At 38.7% G+C, this 21424-nt stretch overlaps 1 protein-coding gene across 12 annotated transcripts in view; it reads left to right on the forward strand.

The window, feature by feature from the left end:
- The window catches only part of BBX (BBX high mobility group box domain containing), a 272393-nt gene that overhangs the window by 226072 nt on the left and 24897 nt on the right, over positions 1–21424 (forward strand). For all 12 annotated transcript variants that reach the window (XM_078065702.1, XM_078065708.1, XM_078065696.1 and 9 more), the window contains 3 exons: positions 8609–9617; positions 10630–10768; positions 14058–14206. In XM_078065702.1, the coding sequence (XP_077921828.1) occupies positions 8609–9617; positions 10630–10768; positions 14058–14206 (1297 nt within the window). The remainder of the gene's footprint in view (positions 1–8608; positions 9618–10629; positions 10769–14057; positions 14207–21424) is intronic.

Raw genomic sequence — 21424 nt, forward strand, 5'->3', positions numbered from 1 at the left:
GATGTTTGTGAGTGAGGAGGAAAGCCCTACTAGCAGGAAAGAGATGAAAGATGCTGAGGAGTAGGGACAGCTGAGGAAATCCACGACCAAAAGAGTCAACAAGAGAGGGCGGTTGTCAAGGTAAATGGTCGGGTTTGGAAAGCAGAGGCTCATGTTCTCTGAGCACAGAAGAAAGAAAGGTAGAAAACAGTCACACAGGCTTGCTGCATTTGGTCTGTGGTCTGTGTTCTACTTTGCTCTATCTCAGTTTATGAAACTGGTAATGTGTTAGGGTAAAGTTGAGGGAAAGGGTGCTGGATGTCTCCAGATCTACTCATCAAGTATAAAAAATCAAGATTGTAGATCTGGTGGTTCCAAGGGAATTGGAAAAGTTGTATTGAACCCTACTTATTAAAAGAGGATGATGACATTTTCAGGCCTCGACTCCCTAGTTTTTCTTACATTCTAACTTGCAAAAACCACTTCTAATTAAAACCAAAGAGATAGGTAAAGGTGAGTATATTCTAGTGTCTGTAAAAATTAAATCTTAGGAAAAATGTTGGCTAATTTTAAGGAAAGCTGAATTATAGAGATTATATGTACCACATTGAAAAAATTAGGAAATTCCATCCCTCCAGTCACATTAGCATTCCTCATCACTACCAATTAGAGGTGGTGTTTGATTGAGGTAACTTCTTTACAGTTTTCTGTGTGTCCTCACATACCATTGATGTGCAGTATCCCCTCCATCCTGTTGGAACCCCTTGAAGCCCAGAGTCTCAGTGGACAGCTCTCACCCTGGCCCCTCCTACACCACTGTCATAGGACTGAATCCTAAATCCTTAACAATGTATTTGAGGGGCTCTTTTCTTTGAAAGTGGTGTATTTCTTTCTGTAGCTTTTTATGCAGAGTTGTGAGTCATTTTTATGCAACTTCTGTCCTAAAACTTTTCATCTCATTCCCAAATGCAATAACTTATTTTTGGAAGAACCACAAAACAGGAATTCTTCTAATGACTTCCTTTAACATGTCTAGGGGAGACTTGAATAAATGGCCTATGGAACAAAGGTCACCCCACCCCATCTGGAGTCTTCAGAAATGGTAAAATTTCTGAAGAAATAGTAAAGAGACACATTGAAGCCACCTTTTTCACCTGCCCATGTTTCTGTAAACCAAGTAGAAAACTACTTAAAATGCTCAGATTTCAGTGTTGAGAGATGCTTAGACCACGGTTCTGTGACCAGTTATCTTTTCTAATAAAGAAAATTGAATTTTCTTAGCATCAGTGCTATTCTTTATTCTCTGCAACCATCAGCCAGTGTATGTTTATGGAAAAAAACATTCTGATTTTATTTAATTGTGGGAGAAGTGCACATTTTGGAAAGCACTGCTAAGTGCCATCCTAGGGTTATGTCTACACTGTTTTGGCAGATGATAAGCCAGTACAAAATGACTGTAAACATACCTTGGCTGCAAAACATTTATTTTGTACTAAAAGGCAGAGATTTTGAAATTGAAACTTCTTGATGAGTGTCAGTGTGTCTGTTTTCACACTGCCTCGTTTTTAATCTAGCTGGATCCTTTATAATAGACAATGAAAGACAAAAGATAATTAAGAGTGAAATAGTAGGGTACATTTTGGGAACAACTTATCCATTTCTTTGTACCAGTTAAAGGGCATCTACTTCTGTGGTATTATTCTTACCTAGTACACATGATGAATTATTTTTTCACTGGTCATTTCACTAAGTCTTTTATAGCAGAACACATTAAAGAAATGAATCGATACCTTAACATTTGTAGAAAGGAATACATTTTAGAATGTCTTTGATTCAAAGAGATAAAAGCTTGCTCAGCACAGATTTATTATGTCTCTGTAGTCCCCAGTAACAAACCCTGAGCCTATGTCGTGATCTTTCCTGAACCGAAAATGGCAATCTCCTTGAACCCAGGCACATAAAAAATAAACCCTCCACTGCACATTTTATCTCACCCCTTCGATATTCCTCCTGAAAGTTTTCTTTGTAATCATTTTGAAAAGGATAATTTTTTATACATCTGCCCAGTATGTGCGTCCTGTAGAATCTCAGTTCCAGCATACTGGTTTTCATTTTTCTTTTGGGGATGAGTTGCCATTTCTTCCAGCACATCACTGTTGGGCCATTCTGACTACACAGAACAGTGAGAAACTTCAGTAAGGTTTCAGTTATCCGAAGTAAAACTAAAATATTGGTGATTATTTTTCACTGTTGCTCTTGGGAAGCGTAAGTAAGGACAGGGTGAATGCGGGTCCTAATTAGCATTGTTGTTTTTTTTTTACAGACTTGTAAGGTAACTCTTTCTGGTATGAATCAGAGTGGATTTTAGATTCCTCAGTTACCTCCGAGCTAATGAACCATTCAATTCGATACAGTTATCTGTGGAATGCCTTCTTTTTGAAAGGTACTAGGAGAGATCCTTGGAGGAGAATACAAAGGTGAACAGGATCAATTTTGTGCCCCCTGAGTTATAGTTACAAAAAATATATATAGTGCCTGAGGGAATAGACAATAGATAGCGAATATTTATGCCAGGCATTTGATTTAAAACATTAACATTCTGACTTCTTTGAATACAGCTGTGGGAATTCCATCCAGAAGGTGTCCTGCAGACGTTTTACATCCTCACTTTTAAAGAAGGTTATTGTTCAATTTAAAATAATAATAGAAGAATAAATTGTCATTTGCTAAGGCATATTCTGTTTCAAGGCTTGATTAACGACCAACCCTCTATTAAGGGCAACTTGACTAATTAATAACAGACATTAATTCTGTGCTTCCCACAATGCAGTTTTATTCACTTGAGTTCACACTGATTTATGTTCCTCTGTGTCCACTGTGTGCTAATCTGTATGCATGTCCATACATGTGAACAGAATGTGGTTTGTATGCACTTTCATAAGTCTCACTGAGGTTAATTGATAAATGCACTCAAAAGTCAATGAAAGTAGATGTTTGTACCCAGTAGTAGAACTGAGCTTAACTGTATGTTTAATGAGAGTAGCTTCGTGAAAGATAACTGATTTAAGATCTCGCATCTGATTTTGTTGTATATGTCTTTTCCCCCCAATTACAGAATCATTCAACCCTAGAATGAAAAAAATTAGAGCAAGGTACTTAGTGTACCAGGGCCATGGCGGCTACTAATGATACCGTAGGACTAGTACTGTTGCTGCAAGTAGCTAATACCCATTCTGCAAGGCCGCAGAGGGATGGTTGTCAGAATACGTTTCTTCTTGCTCTGTACCAGGCACTATTTCAAGTGCTGTGCATGTGCAGCTCATTGAACCTCACAGTGTTCCTAAGATGTTTTATAGATAGGGAAACTAAGGCACAGAAAGGTTTATAGAAAATGAGCAAATCAGAGGCCAGGGGCAGTCTGCAGTCCCAGACAGTCTGGCTCCAGAATCCCTGCCTTCTGAAAGAGCTTCTCTAGATAGAGAATTTGCTCATATCTCAGAGTGATGGCATCTTCTAAGAGTTACTGTATCCATGGCTATTGCCAGGTTGTTTTATGTGGAAATACAGACTCTTAATTCCTAGAGACTTTTGAAAATTATTTCTGATAATAAAGTGTTTGAACTCCTAGAGGAGAATATAAAAACTGGGAGTTAAGGTCTCCCCCAAAAAGGTCCTTTTCAGATGTGCTATTCCAGAGTCTGTTCCAGTGGTTCATATCCCTGGTGGCTGCAGATTGCCTTTCCTGGGTGCCCATGTCCCCTTGATTTCCAGCTGGGTTCAGCCAGTGGGAGACTGGTGGGAAAATACAGGCTGCGGGGGAGAGCGAGGCTGGGATGTGCAGAGAAGGGGTGAGGAGGGCTGGGTGTAGAGCAAAGGTAACATCTCTTCCTTGTGCTCAGCTCCCTCCAGTTAGGCCCACCGTGGTTCCTTCTTCCCCTGGGGACCTTCCCCCATTTGTTCCTGCTGTTGCCAACCCCTGGATTGCCTCACCTGCCTCCTGTTCTTTGTGACCTGTGTAACCAACCTATTCCCTGCATTAAAGTCCCTCTGCTAGATAGGCTTTAAGTTGTTTCTGTTTGCCTAATTAGACCCTGACTGGCATACAAGCCATTTTCATTTTCCATTTGGTATGGTTATAAAATAGGCTGAGCATGCTGTTGGCATACTGTATCGATTTCGGCAAGACTTTTGACACATAATCTTACGATGTCCTTGTGAACAAAATGGGGGTGATTTAGACTGGATTATAAAAATTCTTTGATTACTGAAGTTCATTAATGTTCAAATAAACCTGATGAAAGGGCTCTCGAAGTCAGCCAGAAGGCTCTGTCCTTGGCCGTTTCCTATTCAACATGATCAGAGATTTGGATGAAGACATAAAAAGCAGCTTTATCAAATGTGTCCATAACATAGATGGAAAGTAATGTAATTCAGAGTTCGAAAGGATAAACTTTATAAGGAAAAATGGAAAATCTCACATCTATGTACAAAAAATATAGAAGAGGAGAGACCAAGCTTCCCAGCATATTATGTGGGTAAAGATATCCAGGCTTTTCATTGACCACAACCCCAGTACAAGCCAGAAGTATGACCTTTTTTTTTTTTTTTTTAAGATTTATTTTATTTTAAAGATCTTATTTACTTATTTGTCAGAGAGAGAGAGTGTGCACACAGATGGGGAGCGGCAGGCAGAGGGAGAAGCAGACTCCCCCCTGAGCAGAGAGCCCGATGCGGGACTCGATCCCAGGACCCCGGAATCATGACCTGAGCTGAAGGCAGCCACTTAACCAACTGAGCCACCCGGGCGTCCCAAGATTTATTTAGTGAGAGAGATAGAGAGGGTGCGTGTGTGCATTCAGAAGGAGAGAGAGAAGCAAACTCCCTGCTGAGCACGGAGCCCGACTCAGGGCTCCATCTCAGAACCCTGAGCTCACGACCTGAGCCAAAACCAAGAGTCAAACACTTAACCTACTGCGCCACCCAGGAGCCCTGACCTATTTTTTTTTTAAATGGGAGGGAAGAGATTGATCTTTGGGCCCCATTAGAAGATAAATGTGTCTCTATAAGCTGGCAGATTGTCACTTCTCATCTAGAGGCTTACAGAAGACTAGGAACTTACTCTAAGAAAGATCCATGTTCCCCAGCCCTTGTGAAGCTTTTTATGTAAAGTTTTGTGCCTACACTTTCGCGTCACAGTGGAGCATGTACTGTTGCCTGTTTCTCAGCCTTCGTTTGCTCATGTGGATTCAAGTCAAAGTGGGGCCTTGGGCAAGCACTGTGGTACTTGGTCCTGAATCCAGCTTATTTCAGTAAAGCCCGGTTCTCGCTTCAGGACCCCAGTACTGCATATAGATAAGAGGGGAGGGTTCCAACTTTTGAAAGGTCAGGAGGACTTTATGTGTGATGGGCAGTTAAGGGAACTGGGACATTATACCAGGAGAAGAGACTTACGGGAACATAACATCTGTCTTCCAAGATTTGGAAGTCTGTCACATGAGAGAAAGAGCGGATTACTTTATGTGACTTCAGAGAACAGCTAGTACTGACAGAATGATAGTTTTTTCCTTAAAATTTTAAAGATTTCAGAGAGAACTGCCCTCTAATATGGTCACTGTCTTACTGCAAAAAGTTGTATAATTAAGTCTTGGAAATATTGTAGTAAAATGAATTTCTGCATGGGGAAGGATGTTAAATTAAGTAACCTAGAATGACACCCGGCTCTGAGACTCTGATTTGTGTTTGTTTTGGTTTTTGGTTCGTGAGATTTATGATTCGTAGTTTTTGACTCAGAGCTATTTGTTTTATTTTTATAGTTTTACTTCCAGCAATATAATTGTTTTTCTTATAATTTAGGATTAACATACTCTCTTTGTGGGGGGAAAGAAACTTTTAAGAGCCCGAAACAAGGAAGTAAAGCATGACTAGTGCCTGGTGTAATTACCTCCACAAGAAATATTATGCTATTTCCTGGAATATGTCCCCAGAGTGAATGTCTGCATTTGTTCCATTTCATTCCTAGCTGTGGAATCCTATCAGGGGTGATGAGGAGAATCATTTTGAAATATATTGAAGCAGAGAATGGAGTTTGCAAAGTATTATTAGGTTTGCTAAGATGAACCTATGCAAATACAAACTGTTGGCATCCACTATAAAAACCAGTGCCCGTATGGGACACGGCTCCTGGAATGACTTATTAAAGGTCACCAGAGTGATAGTGGCTGATAAAATTTACCTTGAGGATGCCTTTCAGGTCTTATTTCCAGAACTGGCATAGTCTCTGTCCCCGTGTGGGATAGTTATTCATGAAGGGCTAGGATAGTCGAGAAAGGAAAATAAAAATTATTTCAGAATTGATGCAAAAACAGCAAATTCTCCGATGAGAATAAAACATGCAGCGAAGATTAAATGTATCAGTGCTTCAGAATTAACGTAACATTTTTGCTTTGATCTTATGTCTGGTAAGGTTTACTAAAGGGAAGTTCTCCATTTTCATAATTATTTGCTGAGGTCTAAAAATTAACTTACATGATTTCCCAAAAAGGATAGCTCTGTCATGAATCCATACTATTTCAGATCTTCCCTGTGAATGATCTGAAGGCCTGGGTGCTCTTGCCATTGTTCATTTTTTAAAAAACTTGCGTGATCTGCCTCTCTTCCCCCTTCTCCACTTTCTTCTCAGACTTACCAATTATAATTCTCACAGAAAGATTTGAAATGTATTGAAAGTACTAAGGGGACAAATGAGGTAAAAGAGGATCTGATATTTAACTGAACGTCTTACTGTTTCAAAAATGAGTTATATGGATGTTAACATTTCTGATTAATTTGCCATTTGATAAACTGGTGATTTTTTAAAAAAAAGTATCAATTTCCTACTCTTGTGCTTGATTTGGGGGCTTAGAAAACCCAATACTCTTTTCCTTCTAAGTTGCTAATACAAAATAGGTAAAATGAACAGTGGCTAAGAACTTCTGTGCTGCCCTTGGCCTAATAATCTTCATCGTCAGCCTCATGATGAATCCTCAGACGTAGAGAGGGGAACTTATTGATCTTTGTAAATTCTTTTTTTTGGTTACATAAATTAACCCATTTATTATAGGCTAGCGGTGTTTCACATGGTGGAGCGTCTGCTGCTGGTCTTTCAGTTCCTTCAGACTAATGATGGCTGATGCTACTTTGGCGGCGTTGGTTGTATAGGTCGAGGCACATCAACTACCAGGTTCATGCAAGAACCACAGTGCCAGATCTCCACCTCTCATCTTTTCATCTTGATTTTGCTGCAGAAAGAGCAAGTGTACTGAGCGTGCTGGCTTATTTCAATTTTCTTTACCATTTTCCTGAGGGAGGCAACAATAAGAGGTCCCATATTTACTGATCATTCCAACCTTCTTGGTGTATTTAACCATGTCCCCCACAAACTAAGTCTGACCGCAGAGGGTGATCTTTGTATCTTTAGGGTCCTGCATGGGGCTTGGCACTTGGGAGCCCTGCAGGGAATGTTTATGAATGAAAATCCAGGTATTGAAAATAAATTTTACAATAAGCTGCAATTTCCCCTTTCAGAAAATTGCTTTAGATTGAAGTTTTGAGGTACCTAGGAGCTGGATTAGGAAGATGGCAAGAGTTTTCTTTAAGGTCCTATGTGTGAAATTTGGGGAGTTTAAAAACATAACCAAATTGCTGCCAGATGTGTTTTGGTATTCAGAATTTTTCAGATTTTAGGAAAATGATACAGTATATGCATCTTACACTGTGCAGTTAATTCCCCCAGAGCATAATGCAAATGCATGAAGATTCTGGTAGCAAAAGCATATGAATAGTCCCATTATGTGTGATGAATTAAGACGTTAAGCAATTTCACATTAGTTCTGGTCAGAATTTGCAGGCGAGTAAGTTCAGATCAAGTCTGCCATCCAGTGAGTCTTTAAAAAAACAAAAAAACAACTACCACCACTTAGTTTTAAGCACTTTTGCGATCCTCAGGTTATCTGTCAGCATCTGAGGCCTGTAACGTCTTTTTCATTAACCAAAACCTTCTGTAGTTATTTAATGAGTCATCTTCTCATTTCGAATTTCAACTGATAGGTAAAAAATGTTGCTGTTTTTCTCATTTCCCCAAGAAAAAAGAAAAGGCAAACATCTGAACAGCCTGGGGATCATTTGGTCAGTATTGCCATCAGTATATTGTCTCCTCTAGACCTCACAGAATCTTCTGAGACAACTATTCTTACCATCCTTTTTAGTTTACAAAGACAACGGAGGAGTGAGGGGTGAAATGTCTCATTCTAGACCATAAAGTAAGCATGTAGCAAAACTAAGACTCAAACTCCAGTCTTCCAACTCTGGAGTCCATCTTCCTTCTCCCAAATCGTGTTTTCACAGAAAAAGTTTCTGATGAAGCTGGAAAATGAGAATTCGGGTGTATTTTTGTCTAGAGTTTAATGAATATATCATAATGCCTAAAGCCTTGTATTAATTTGAGTCATTTACATTAGTTTGGCCTGATCATTGTCAAGTTTGTCTTGATTATTTTTTAAGAGGGATAGACTTTCAAAGTTTAAGCTAATTTCAAGTATAGAATAATAAGGCTATTTTTTGCTATTCTCCCATTTTTGTTTGAACTGTTTAGATGTGTCTGGCATCGGAGGGGGTTAAAATGGAGGACTCAAAGCTAATAAAGGCAAAAGAATCAGATGGTGGAAGAATTAAAGAATTGGAGAAGGGAAAGGAACAAAGAGAAATAAAAATGGAGAAAACAGATGAAGCCAGGCTACAGAAAGAAGCAGAATTTGAAAAATCAGCTAAGGAAAATGTCAGAGATTCTAAGGAGCTAAGAAATTTTGAGGAGCTGCGAATGGATGATATAATGGATATAAAAATGGAAGATCCCAAAGAAATTAAAAAGGAAGAACTAGAGGAAGATCAACAATGTAGTCACTTCCCTGATTTTTCTTATTCTGCCAGTAGCAAAATCATAATAAGCGATGTTCCCAGTAGAAAGGATCACATGTGCCATCCTCATGGAATTATGATCATTGAAGATCCCACAGCATTAAACAAACCAGAGAAGCTAAAAAAGAAAAAGAAGAAAAGCAAAATGGATCGACATGGAAATGATAAATCCACACCCAAGAAGACTTGCAAAAAGAGGCAGTCTTCAGAGTCAGACATCGAGAGTGTCATCTACACCATTGAAGCTGTTGCAAAGGGAGACTGGGGCATTGAGAAACTTGGAGAAAGCCCTCGCAAGAAGGTCCGCACATCCTCAAGTGGCAAGGGAAGCATTTTGGATGCCAAGCCACCAAAGAAAAAAGTGAAATCAAGAGAGAAGAAAATGTCAAAGGAGAAATCCTCAGACACCACCAAAGAGTCAAGACCTCCAGATTTCATTAGTATTTCTGCCAGCAAGAACATTTCTGGTGAGGTGCCAGAGGGTATAAAAGCAGAACCGTTGACCCCCACGGAGGAGGCATTACCACCCAGCCTGTCGGGACAGGCCAAGCCTGAGGAAAGTGACTGTCACAGAAAAATAGAGACTTGTGGCTCCCGGAAATCTGAGAGGTCTTGCAAAGGTGCTCTTTATAAAACCCTGGTGTCTGAAGGCATGCTCACCTCTCTGCGAGCTAATGTTGACAGAGGTAAGTGATTTCTGCAAAAATGAAAAGACTATGGAAACCTAGCAATTTTCTCCTTTAAACTCATTGAGAATAACCACCATAAAGAACAGTATAGTATCAAAACAGTATTTTACATTTGTACAGTTCTTTATGGCTTATAGATCATATACATCTCTCATTTTACCTACACCATTGAGGAGACTTTGTATTCTTTGTATGGGTAGTTCTCAGGATAATGTGTTCAAAATAATTCAAACCTTTTTTTTTTTTAACTGATATGTTAGGTATGGGCTGGCTTCTTGTTTTGAAGGATCAGCACTGTGTGGTTGGAGCTCTTAGTCTGGTTTTTAAAACTGATGGAAAGGATTCCCTGAATCAAGCAAATACATATGGCAGAATGTTGACCTATGGGCTCCAAAAGCAAGTAACTTATCTAGCCCTCTCCATTAGGTACTCAGAACTATAATTGAAGTGAAGGGCTCTTTAAAACACTAAACCAGTTCATGTGTATACCTTTATTTCACAGAGTGTTTTTTATAAATTCATCTGTTTTAAAATATAGCATCTGGCTATGGGAACTACCTCTTGCCAAGCTTAATTCCAACTCAGAGATGTGTGACTAATGGGTCTAACGAGGCCTGAATGAAGATCTTTGAGAGTACATAGTTCTCCAGGGATATCATTCCAATAAAGTCCTGGGGAAATTAAAATTAATAATGCCCACCAGCAAAGGGCTTCTACACCTTAGTCTGATTCCCTAATGGAAAAGCTGGTAGGAGTTAGTCTGTCTCTGGAGTCACACAGTACACACACTATCTGTTGCGTTATGACAAGACAACTGATCTCAGAGGCTATACACTGTTTTGCATGTTGTATTATTGAAGGTGGTCCATCGTGAACCACTTAGAGGACTCTGAAATTGAAACGATTATAAGTAGCATCATGCAAATGATACCTGGGGGGTCAACAAATCACTTGCGAGGCAACCTCATCCCAGTGTACCAACTGCATTCTTTCTCTTAAATTTCCTTAGGGAAACGAAGCTCAGGAAAAGGAAACTCCTCTGACCATGAAGGGTGTTGGAATGAAGAAAGCTGGACGTTTAACCAGAGTGGGACCAGTGGGAGCAAGAAGTTCAAGAAGACAAAGCCAAAGGAAGATTCTCTCCTTGGGTAAGTGCCTGTGAACACATCAGCACACTGCATAGACCCCAAGTGTAAACCGAAATCACTAACTGCTTCTTCTTGAGTATTCATTCAGCACTTACTACAGTCTTCGTGAGCACAATAAGAGAACAGAAATCTAGTGTCACATGTTCCTGCTGGCAACGTGGTTGTGTGAGTGACACTGTCATTCACATTTTAGGTCTAGTATAACGTATGTAGATTTTGGATGTAGGCCTGAGTGTGAATTGAGGCCCACCATGTATTAGTGGTGTGACATTATAAATCCTTTAATATTGCCAGGACACATTTTCCCATCTAAGGTTTACAATGGATATTCTATAAACATGTTTACATTTTGCCTGTTTACTTACTGTACATATTTTATTTAATATTTCTAAAGGTTATGTACATATGTTTATAAAATAAGACGACAGCTCAGAAATGTAAGGTAAATAAAATTATGTTTCTACCTCTAACCTTTTTGGTTTAAACCATGTTCTATTACTGTAAGATAAAAATGTTAGACTGACTATTCTGCTACAGAGAACATTCAGTAATTATTTATGTGTTGAAAAGCAGTATCAAGCAATAACATACATCAAGATAAAATCATTAAGGATTACTTCATTTTTAACGTTATTCCAAAGATTCTTAATACTAATCTTAATATAAAACATTTTGTTAGGAGATTCAGTACTTTATATTGGTGAGGGAAGCCTCTGCATATACAATAGCACTATTTTAAAAATCCTTCGAGATTTCTTATTAGCCCAATTTGAAAAGAATACATTGAATAGAAATAAGTACATTTTTATATTTTCCATATTTTTTCATGAGTGTGTTTAAAGGTATGCAAATTCCATGCATTGGGAGTATTGTATTTCGTTTATTCATAAATATTTGCATTTCTGTTAGTGGAATAATATTTTTTTTTTCCTCAGAAGTTACAGTGCTTTAAAATCTGGTTAATTCTAAGGCTCTAGGTCATCACAAAGTAGTAGGAGAGTGGAAATTATTTCTCATATTGTGAAATTCCTCAGGATTATTTATTTTAAGGTGATATTTTTATAACTTTTATGTATTTCCTTTCTAATATTTTAAATGTCCAGAGCAGTTCACATTAGTTTTGCCTACACTATGCTTAAACAATGACATAAAAATTCTTATATTCAGTATCGTCAAATGGTATTTTCAAATGCAGGATTTCCTAAAAAAAAAATGTGACCACTGAGTTCAGGACCAATGCTCTATATCTTCTGGAACTACCAGTGCCCTGTGGGTCTAGTCGCAGAGAGGAGCAGGTCTCACTGCAGACATTTGTGAAGTCCTGGGGGAATAAAGCAGGCATTAAGACTCTCCAGCCGAAAGGTTTCTGATGCTTCCATTAGAAAGGGTTTACACTGTGAGAGAGGTGTTTCCTCCAGTCCTCTTTGGCAACAAGAAAAGTGAAACAATCTTCTGAAAATCTGTGTCTGAAAAGAGATTGGTGTGTGGGTTGTTTTTGTTTCAGTCATTTCTAAGGAAGGCACATGTATGTAACTGGGAGTGTGGTTTTTCTGCAGGCTCTAATCAACAGTAAACCTCTGGTCTTTGCTGTTCCCCGCCCCCCACCCCTTCATACAGGCCTGTCAGAATTAGACTATCTGGGTCTGCTTTGTTTAGAACACGCCAACATAGTGGATGAGCAGTGAGAAATGCCAGTTCCTATCAGTCTTCTCTGAGATTTCTAAATGAGCGTGTTAACCCCTTTATCACAGAAAATGCTATTTGTAGCCAAGAAAAATGCACTGAGTATTGGCAGTTCTAATCTCACAGTTCTCCGCAAGAAAAACATAGATCATTATTCTAGGTGAAAAAAGAAAAGGAGAAAAAAACCCCAAGGGATCTTATGAGTTTTAGCTCACATTTTCCTAATTCTCTTTGGTTTTTCAGATTATCTGAGAAATTCACAAATTATAGATCCCTTCTGATAGTATCTGGTTACTGTCTGATTTTCCATTGGTATAAACGTCTTTGAACTGGGTGGAAAAGGATTTTGTTAATGCCGGAGCGTCACCCGCAGCTACCATCCTCCCTGCTTTGATAAAACTGGCCCTTTTCCATTGACCATTCTGATGGTCTTCAGACTATCTTGTCTCTGCTGCCCAACTCTTGTATATTCCTCCAAACAGAACAGTTTTAGGTGGATGCACCTCAAGTACAACCCCTACGTAGCAGCTCAACACATGAGCCATTAGCTTCTTGTACGTTAACTCAAGGCTGCTCTCTTCCCAGAATGCCTTCCATTTTGCATCCAGGACGCACAGCCGTTCCGCTGTAGCTTCTCCCATCTGTTTGGGTTTCATCTTCGTTAATAAGTCTCAGCAAGGAGCCAGCAGGCATGCTGCCATGGCTGGGTGGGGGCCTTAGAGACAGTCAGAAGCAGCCCAAGGATTTCCCAGCTTTGCTGGTGCCATTTCTGAAGTCATCCGTGGTTTGTGTTAAAGCACATCTGTCTCTCCACCAGCATGTTCATTGAAAACTGGCTTTCCTTGTCATTGAGTGCTTTATCATCATCCTGGTCAACTCTCTGGAATTTTTCTGATATTCAGAGTTTTTGTTTGTGTTTTCTTTGTGTGTTGGATGTGTTTTAATCAAGTACTAGTCAATAAATATTTTCTCTTTTTTTTTAAAGATTTTATTTATTTATTTGACAGAGAGAGAGATAGCCAGAGCGGGAACACAAGCAGGAGGAGTGGGAGAGGGGGAAACGGGCTTCCTGCAGAGCAGGGAGCCTGATGCGGGACTTGATCCCAGGACCCTGGGATCATGACCTGAGCCAAAGGCAGACGCTTAACGACTGAGCCACCCAGGCGCCCCTCAATAAATATTTTCTTAAAAGAAGAAGTACCAATCTATACCCTATTGCCAATAAGCTTGCCAATATAGATAATATATACGAATCTTTAGAATGAGAAACTTGTCTGGATGGAATATGCATTGTATTGAATTTAATGAAAAATGTCCGTGCCAATGGAGATAACTTCAAAAATATTCTTATATTTTAAATAATGTTTCTGCTTTTCTAAGGCAATAAGATAACCTTTCATGGGAATTGACTGAGAAAGCTGTGCTGATAAATCTTCTCAAGCATTTCTGAACAGATGTTTTTGTCCTTTCACAGAATTTATGAACAGTGCCCTAATTCTCGGGGACCCTGTTTTCAAGTGGAATATCTTAAAATCTATCTTGTATCATTTTCTGTTTAAATATTTATGTCATGTGCTGATCGATGCCATCCCCCTTCTCTTATTAGCTCAGCAAAGCTGGATGAAGAATTTGAAAAAAAATTCAACAGCCTCCCTCAATATAGTCCTGTTACATTTGACCGGAAATGCGTACCTGTCCCAAGGAAAAAGAAGAAGACTGGAAACATGTCCTCAGAACCGACTAAAACCAGCAAAGGTTAGATGTGTGCTGTGCCTCCTGCCGAGAGGCCGGTATCTCACTGCTCTTCGGTGCTTCTGCAACTCCCTCTAGATACGTAATTGGATTTAGACTGAGGCAGTGAGGCAGTAACCAGTTGGAATTTTAGCTTGCTTTCCAGAATTATTAGTATGGTTCCTGCCTCACTTCTCGCTCCCTCCTTTCCCTCCTAGTCCTCCTCAGCCTCTGTTCTCTGCCATCTCAGCGTGCACATTGGCCCTGAAAGGTGTAGCTAAGTGTTACACGTGGTCTTCGACTTCCTGCTCTCCAGAGGTCTGACTTGGAGATGTGGCGCTTTTCTTGAGCAGAAACTGCTGGCCAAGCCTAATTCCTCTGTTCACTGCGTCTGACAGGTTCAACTCTGGGACTCTGAAATCCTTCTATGTGCCTAATCAGAGAACTCCATTCTTTACCAGCAGTCTGAACCAAATGAAAATAAAGCCAAATGCAAATAATCCTCTAGCAATACATTGAAAGTGGTTTTGTTAAGTTTAGAAAAATACTATTTGAGCATGTTCATTTTGAAGAATATCAGATTCTTCCCTGTGGGTATCAGGGAAGCTTTCAAAATTATCTGCATGACTTGGGTGGGTATCAGCATTCATCAAGGGCAACACTGTAGTTCAGAGGGGGGTTTTGAAGAGTGTGAGACCACCATTATATTGTCGGGTGGGGGCTTGGGTTCTAAGCATCAGAGCCTGCTCAGGACATTCAAGCACAATAAAGGATTGTCCTCCCCAAAATGACGGCACTGCTCTTATGGAGAACTTGTCTTCTGCTTTTACTTAGGTCTCAAGATTGGTGGGGAAATGTACCTCTAGTTTTCCATACAGATGTGAAAGACTTCATTCTCTTAGTCTCCTTTAAGGACAGTGAATGGAGAGATGAAGAACTTGTGTGTCCGAGTTTCTGTTGCTTGCAGGATTTGATGGAAGAGTTTTTTTAATTACCCTGCAAAAGTGGCTGCCTGTTACCTGTTACCAAATCAGACCCTTTTTTGGTGTATTTTAGATAGATGGATAGGTGGATAGATATAATATGATACATATCTTTGCATAAATCTTGCTAAATTCTAGCATTCATAGATAATGATCAGAGATAAATATTAATGAGCAGACACAATTTTATGGATTTAGAGGGACTATATAAGGTCTAGGAAAAATTATGGTTTCTTTGAAGAAAGTTAAACTTTTCTCCCTCGAGACCAAAAACCTCCTTTGCACACTGGAGTTGACACAACTGAGGAGGGTCGCTTTGAGATCTGTATCTCAAGATAGATCTGTGTAGCTGAAGAAAATTCCCCCTTCCTGATTAAAGGCGGAGAGGAACGTAAAAGTGATTTCAGAATTAGCTTGGTTTTCCTCTGTGTTCAATAAAAACAAGTCTAGTGAATAAAGAACTAAAAAAGAAATGTTGCATCACCAAGTTTGCTCATCTGGGAAAATAAAATAGGGTTGTATCGAGATCTTCCAAGATAAGTAGGAAAGAAATAAAGTAGCCTTGCTGACAGGTAGGTAGCTGAGCACTGTAATGGATTACCAAATGAAATGACAGTCTTTGTGCCCTGGAGACATCTAGGAATACGCAAAGTAGTCCGTGAGCCCAAAGATGCCCAGCTACCTTGAGCTCCCATAATTCTTGGATTTAAAGTTGCTGATAAATACCTGACAAGCCAATAAAATGGAACTTAATTGATTGATGTGCAGGATGTATTCTCTTCCTCCACTCCCGGTAGTTTGAGACATTCATTTTCGAGCCCTGAAGTTGGCCAAATTATCTATCAGAGAATGTAACAATAGATTTATTTTTGTAAAGCTATAAAACCCTGAGTTAGGATCTATTTTCATGAGACCTTCTCTTGGGTCTTAGTTATCTGTTATATATTTTTCCTCTCCCAGCTGAGATTAACAGTATTTCTTTTGATGTGAAATAGCTTTTTGGAGTTTTGGATTATACCTCATACAGTATCCTCTTAACTCTTCTGTTATGCCTCTCAAGCCACTGAGCCACTGGGTCCTTACAGCCTATCAGTAATTACGTAGGTAGGAGTCTTTCAAGACTAGATTTTGCACTGCATTCTGACTGATGGAGCAAAATGCAGTTAAAATAAAGTAGAAACTAAATAATACATTCTCTTTTTAGCAAACTAAAGAAATAGTATTTGTAACTAATTGTAATTTGGCATTAGCAGCACCAGTGTACTATCCTACAAGTTATTAATGAAATTATCATACCAGCTGTGCTGTAATTGCCTGATCCTCAGAGGATAGAGAAGATTGTTTTCTTAGACTCTAGACTCTTTACACCTTTGCATAATGAATTGTTCAAAGCAAAAACTGTGTATAAGATCATTAGTTTATTAACAAAAGAGCGTGTGTCCATAGGAAACCTCATTTCTCCTCCAAAAATTTGGTATTTTGTCTATAGTTTCTCCTGTGTTTATCATTCAACAATTACTATATTTTTCCCTGCCTTATACTGTGGACTTTTTTTAGCTACTCCAGGTTATATAAAATGTATAGAGTTTTTCTGTAATGCTGTCTAGAGGAAATGGTTTTGTATGCATTTATATAGTTCTAGATCTCAACAACATAGTATCTGCTGGGCTTTACACTTCTGCTTTCCCAGTGGCCTCCTTATTTATATCTCTATTTCCAAGGAGTCTCTTCCTCTTGTCCAGTGTCCCCTCCACTCTCTCTGCCCTGTCCCTCATGTCTGTATAATGGGTCTTGTCAGAAACTCTACAACAAAAATGGATGAAAATAACTAAATGCCACCCTCCTCTGACGGGGCTCAAGCTACATTATAGGAGGCAGAGCTCGATGACTTAGGAAAACAATTTCCTTTGCTTCTAAGAACAAATTACCTAGTAAATTGTAATCCATCTAACTTCTGGTGCCGTTCAGCCGAGGCAGCCCATGCCTGCATGTTTTCTGGTTTATCTCTCATAGTTACTTGTATATATTCAAATGAAGACTTTAAATTATAAGTCTAAATCTAATTGTAACTTAAAAGATAGGTTTTGACACATTATTTTAAGTATATTGTTAATGTATGAAGCACTTTTTACAAAAGTATCAGAAGTCAGAGTGCTCTACAGAATAGTAATTTTCAGACAAAGTAGGGTCATGGAGAAAAAGTTAATTGAGTTCAACTTAGAGTGTTTAAATTAGGTCCCAGCTTGACCCTTGACTTCACTTCTCCTTCTGTATCTCTTCAGTCTTCTCACATTGTTCCTTAGCCTGTTATCAAACATGCTGGTGGTCCTCATTTTTCTTCCAATCCATGCTTATATTTTAAGATTGGAATTCCCAATGATTAAGGATTTGAGATTTTAAAAAATCGCAATGGTAATAAAAGAAGCAGATTTACAAAATTAAAGGCTGAGGACAGAATCCCATTTGGGATTCAGCCAAACTGAGGATACTTTCAGTGTTAGAGGACCAAGAGCTAATGTCAGCCTGACTAGCCCTTCATATCAGGGAGTTATAGCTTCCAGTTTAGGCAGAACTCTGTATTTTGCCCTGTTAACTGTTTGAGCATCTTCATCGCCACCAAATATTTTCAGGAACATGGTGACAGCACATTTGCAGATATAAAAGGTATACTACCTGATGTCATACTGAATCCCTTAACAAGGCATTCATGTACAGTAGTTCCTGCCCCTCAGGGAATCTGAACTTGATTGTGGCTGGTTTACTCAGGCTTCAGGTCAGCAGATCCACATGCCCAGCAGCTGGGAGCACTTTGCTATAAATTATCACAAAGGAACTTATTGTTTCATTGGTTATTTATTATTTATGTATCTATTACAAAAATGACAGCCTAGTTTTAGAATAAAACTTCTGCTCTTTTTATAGCTTAGAAACATGAAACCGTAGAACCTGGTCCTACGCCACCACTATTCGCGTGACGCATAACCTTTGTTCCCTGCAACAGTTCTATAGAACAAGGTTCACTTAATTCATCTTACCTGCGGATCTTGAGAAATGATCACCCCGGGCTAATACTGAAGTGGCGTCTGTATCACGATAGCTCCTTACCCCCAAAATGTCCATTTTTTAGCAAACCATGAATAACATTAATGTTTTGGAAAGGTTATTGTTAATGTCTCTGTGGTAGCCCTCTTACCTTCTCACATTGGGGTTTTCCATTTTCTCCCCAGCTGTGAAGTTAGGTGCAAAGGAGACAGATATCATCACCATACAGGCTATCCTCCCCAAAAGTAGAGCCACTCCTCAGCTAGTTTCCATGCCAGCAACATGTGATTTTTGTCTTAAGGAATTAGAAGCTAACTCAAACACTCTTTTAAGAAATTTGGTAGGGAGATTAAGAAAGAGATGGGATCAGAACATGACCTAGTAGTTTAGTGAAAGACTTGCAGTTTTTTTTTAAGGTAATCTCTACCCGCAACATGGGGCTGGAACTCAATGACCCCAAGACCAGGAGTTGCGAGCTCTACCGACTGAACCCGCCAGGCGCCCTCCATTGCATTTTTTTGCTTTCTGAACCATTCTTTCTAAAACTCTTCTGCTTTTCACTTCCTACCTTCTTTTCCCTCCATGTATGTTTCTGAGTTAATATAATTAAGGAAAAAATGGTAGCGAATTTCCTTGTATGTGCTGTTTATTACAGATTTTGACTTTATTTTCCTTTAGACAAAATATCACACATGTACCATAGTGGTGAACAGAAGTCAAATTGTTCATTTCTTGACTCTGAAATTGCTGCTTCTCAGTGACTGCAATTATATCTGGTCTATTACTCCTTCAAGTTTGTCACTTTCTTCTTTATCTGAAGTTTTGTTTTATAGCTATAGTTTGGGGGATGTCTAGGAGCAAGGAGGTTTAAAAATAAAAGTTTTCAGAAGCTCCTCTATGTACTAAATCACTCTGGATGTTCTTTTCTCATGTTAAAATTGACAACCTCTATCTTTAGCTTTGTCCTTAAATTGTACTTTTCAGATTTTGCTGAGTGTGTTTGGGTCTGAAAATATGTATCCTTTGCTTCTTTCCTAACCCATCTCATCCATCCTTATGGTCCTAAGAGGTCTCAGAATTGTTTTTCTGCATTCTTCCACTTCTCTTTTCCATGACTGCCTGTGTCTCATTCAGGTGCTCCAGCCCTGAGTTTCCCCAGTTGTCTAAAATACGTAGGAGGCAGTGATTGTAAATGGATGATAGAGAATACCTGTGATAGTAATGTAGTACGTACACACAATATATATTTTTTGTATTTGTTAAATTTATTTTCTTTCCCTTGTTGCTCACTTCCCCTCCCCCCCCCAAAAAAGTCAACAAGGCATTTTCTATTTCTATTTCAAACCACCACCAGCTAATCCAGAAGTATTTGCTTTTGGTTATTTAAAAGGATGGCTTGGTGTAGTCATCAAAAAACACTTGTACAACCTTCTGTTATCAGTAATAATAGCTACAGATGTCATTTCTTGAGCTGTTACTTTGTGCCAACCAGTGGTTTAAGAACTTTGTTCATGCGGCAAATACTGTTGAGAACCAATCATCTGCTAAACACCATTCCAGCATGTAGAATATATCTGTGAATGAAAACAAAGAACCCTGCTGCCATGGTGGTTACATTATGGCAGGGGTACCAGCCTAAACAGTAAGCAAAGCATATAATGTGTTAGAAGGTGAGAAGTGCTATGGAAGAAAGAATAGGTGTGATAGAACAACTAGGCAAAAGATCAACAAGGAAAGAGAAGACTTGAACACTCTGCATTAACTAGACCTAAGAGACATACATGTATACTTCATCTTATTGCCCTTAACAGATACAGTGTTGTTTACCCATTGAAGGTCTGTCCCAATACTGTGTCAAGCAAGTCTATCGGCATCCCAACATTTACTCACTTGGTGTCTCTGTGTCATACTTTGGTGATCTGTGAACAATGATTACAGCTCAGTTAATGGTTAGCATTTTTTAAAGATTTTATTTTTATTATTTAGAGAGAGAGAGAGCAGGGGAGGGGCAGAGGGAGAGTGAGAATCTTAAGCAGATTTCCGTGCTGAGTGTGGAACCCGATTCAGGGCTCGATCCTGAGATCATGGCCTGAGCCAAAATTAAGAGTTGGATGCTTAACCAACTGAGCCACCCGGGTGTCCCATGGTTAGCCTTTTTAGCAATAAAGTCTCTTTTCATTAAAGTATATACATTTTTTGTAGACCTAATGCTATTGAACAGTTAATAGACTATAGTATAGTGTAACCATAATTTTTATATGCACTAGGAAACCAGAACATTCATTTGATTCACTTTATTGCAATGTTTGCTTTATTGCGACGGTCTGGAACCAAACCTGCAGTATCTCGAAGCTTTGCCTATATATAGAATACTCCACCCATCAGTAGTAGACTATACATTCTTCTCAAGTGCACATTGGAACAGTCTCTAGAATGCACTATACACTAGGCCATGAAACAAACCAATATATTTAAAAGGATTGAAGTAATTCCAATTATGTTGTCTGATTACAGTGGAATGAAATTAAAAATCAACAACACGAAAATGTTTGGGAAACTCACAAATATGTGGAGATTAGGCAATACACTCTAAATAGCCAATAAGTCACTTTGGCAGCACATATACTCAATAACCAATAAATCAAAGAAGAAAAATAAAAAGAAAGAAGAAATTAATAAGGAAATCAGAAAATACTTTGAGATGAATAAAAATGAAAATACAACATGCCAAAATTTATGGGATACAACTAAGACAGTGCTTAGAGCACAGTTTATAGCTATAAATGTTTATGTCAAGAAAGAAAAAAGATCTCAAATCAATAATCTGACCTATCTTGAAACACTGTAAGAAAAAGAGCAAATGAAACCTAAAGGAAGTAGAAGAAAGGAAATGATAAAGATTAAAGAAGAAATTAATAAAATTAAATAAAGAATAGAAAATCATTAAAGAGTCAATGAAACCAAAAGCTGGTTCTTTGAAAAGAGCAACAAATTAGAAAAATGTTTAGCTAGACTGATCAGTTAAGAAGGAGAAGACTAAAGTTATTATAATAAAAAATCTAATAGGGGACATTACTGCTGACCTTACAGAAATGGAACAGATTAGATAGGAATACTATGAACAGTTATATATCAATAAATTAGATAACCTGTGTGAAATGGACAATTCCTTGAAAGCACAAACTATCAAAACTGATAATAAGAAATAGTCTGAATA

The sequence above is a fragment of the Halichoerus grypus genome, chromosome 1, assembly GCF_964656455.1.
Source record: "Halichoerus grypus chromosome 1, mHalGry1.hap1.1, whole genome shotgun sequence".
In the NCBI taxonomy this organism is placed as follows: domain Eukaryota; kingdom Metazoa; phylum Chordata; class Mammalia; order Carnivora; family Phocidae; genus Halichoerus; species Halichoerus grypus.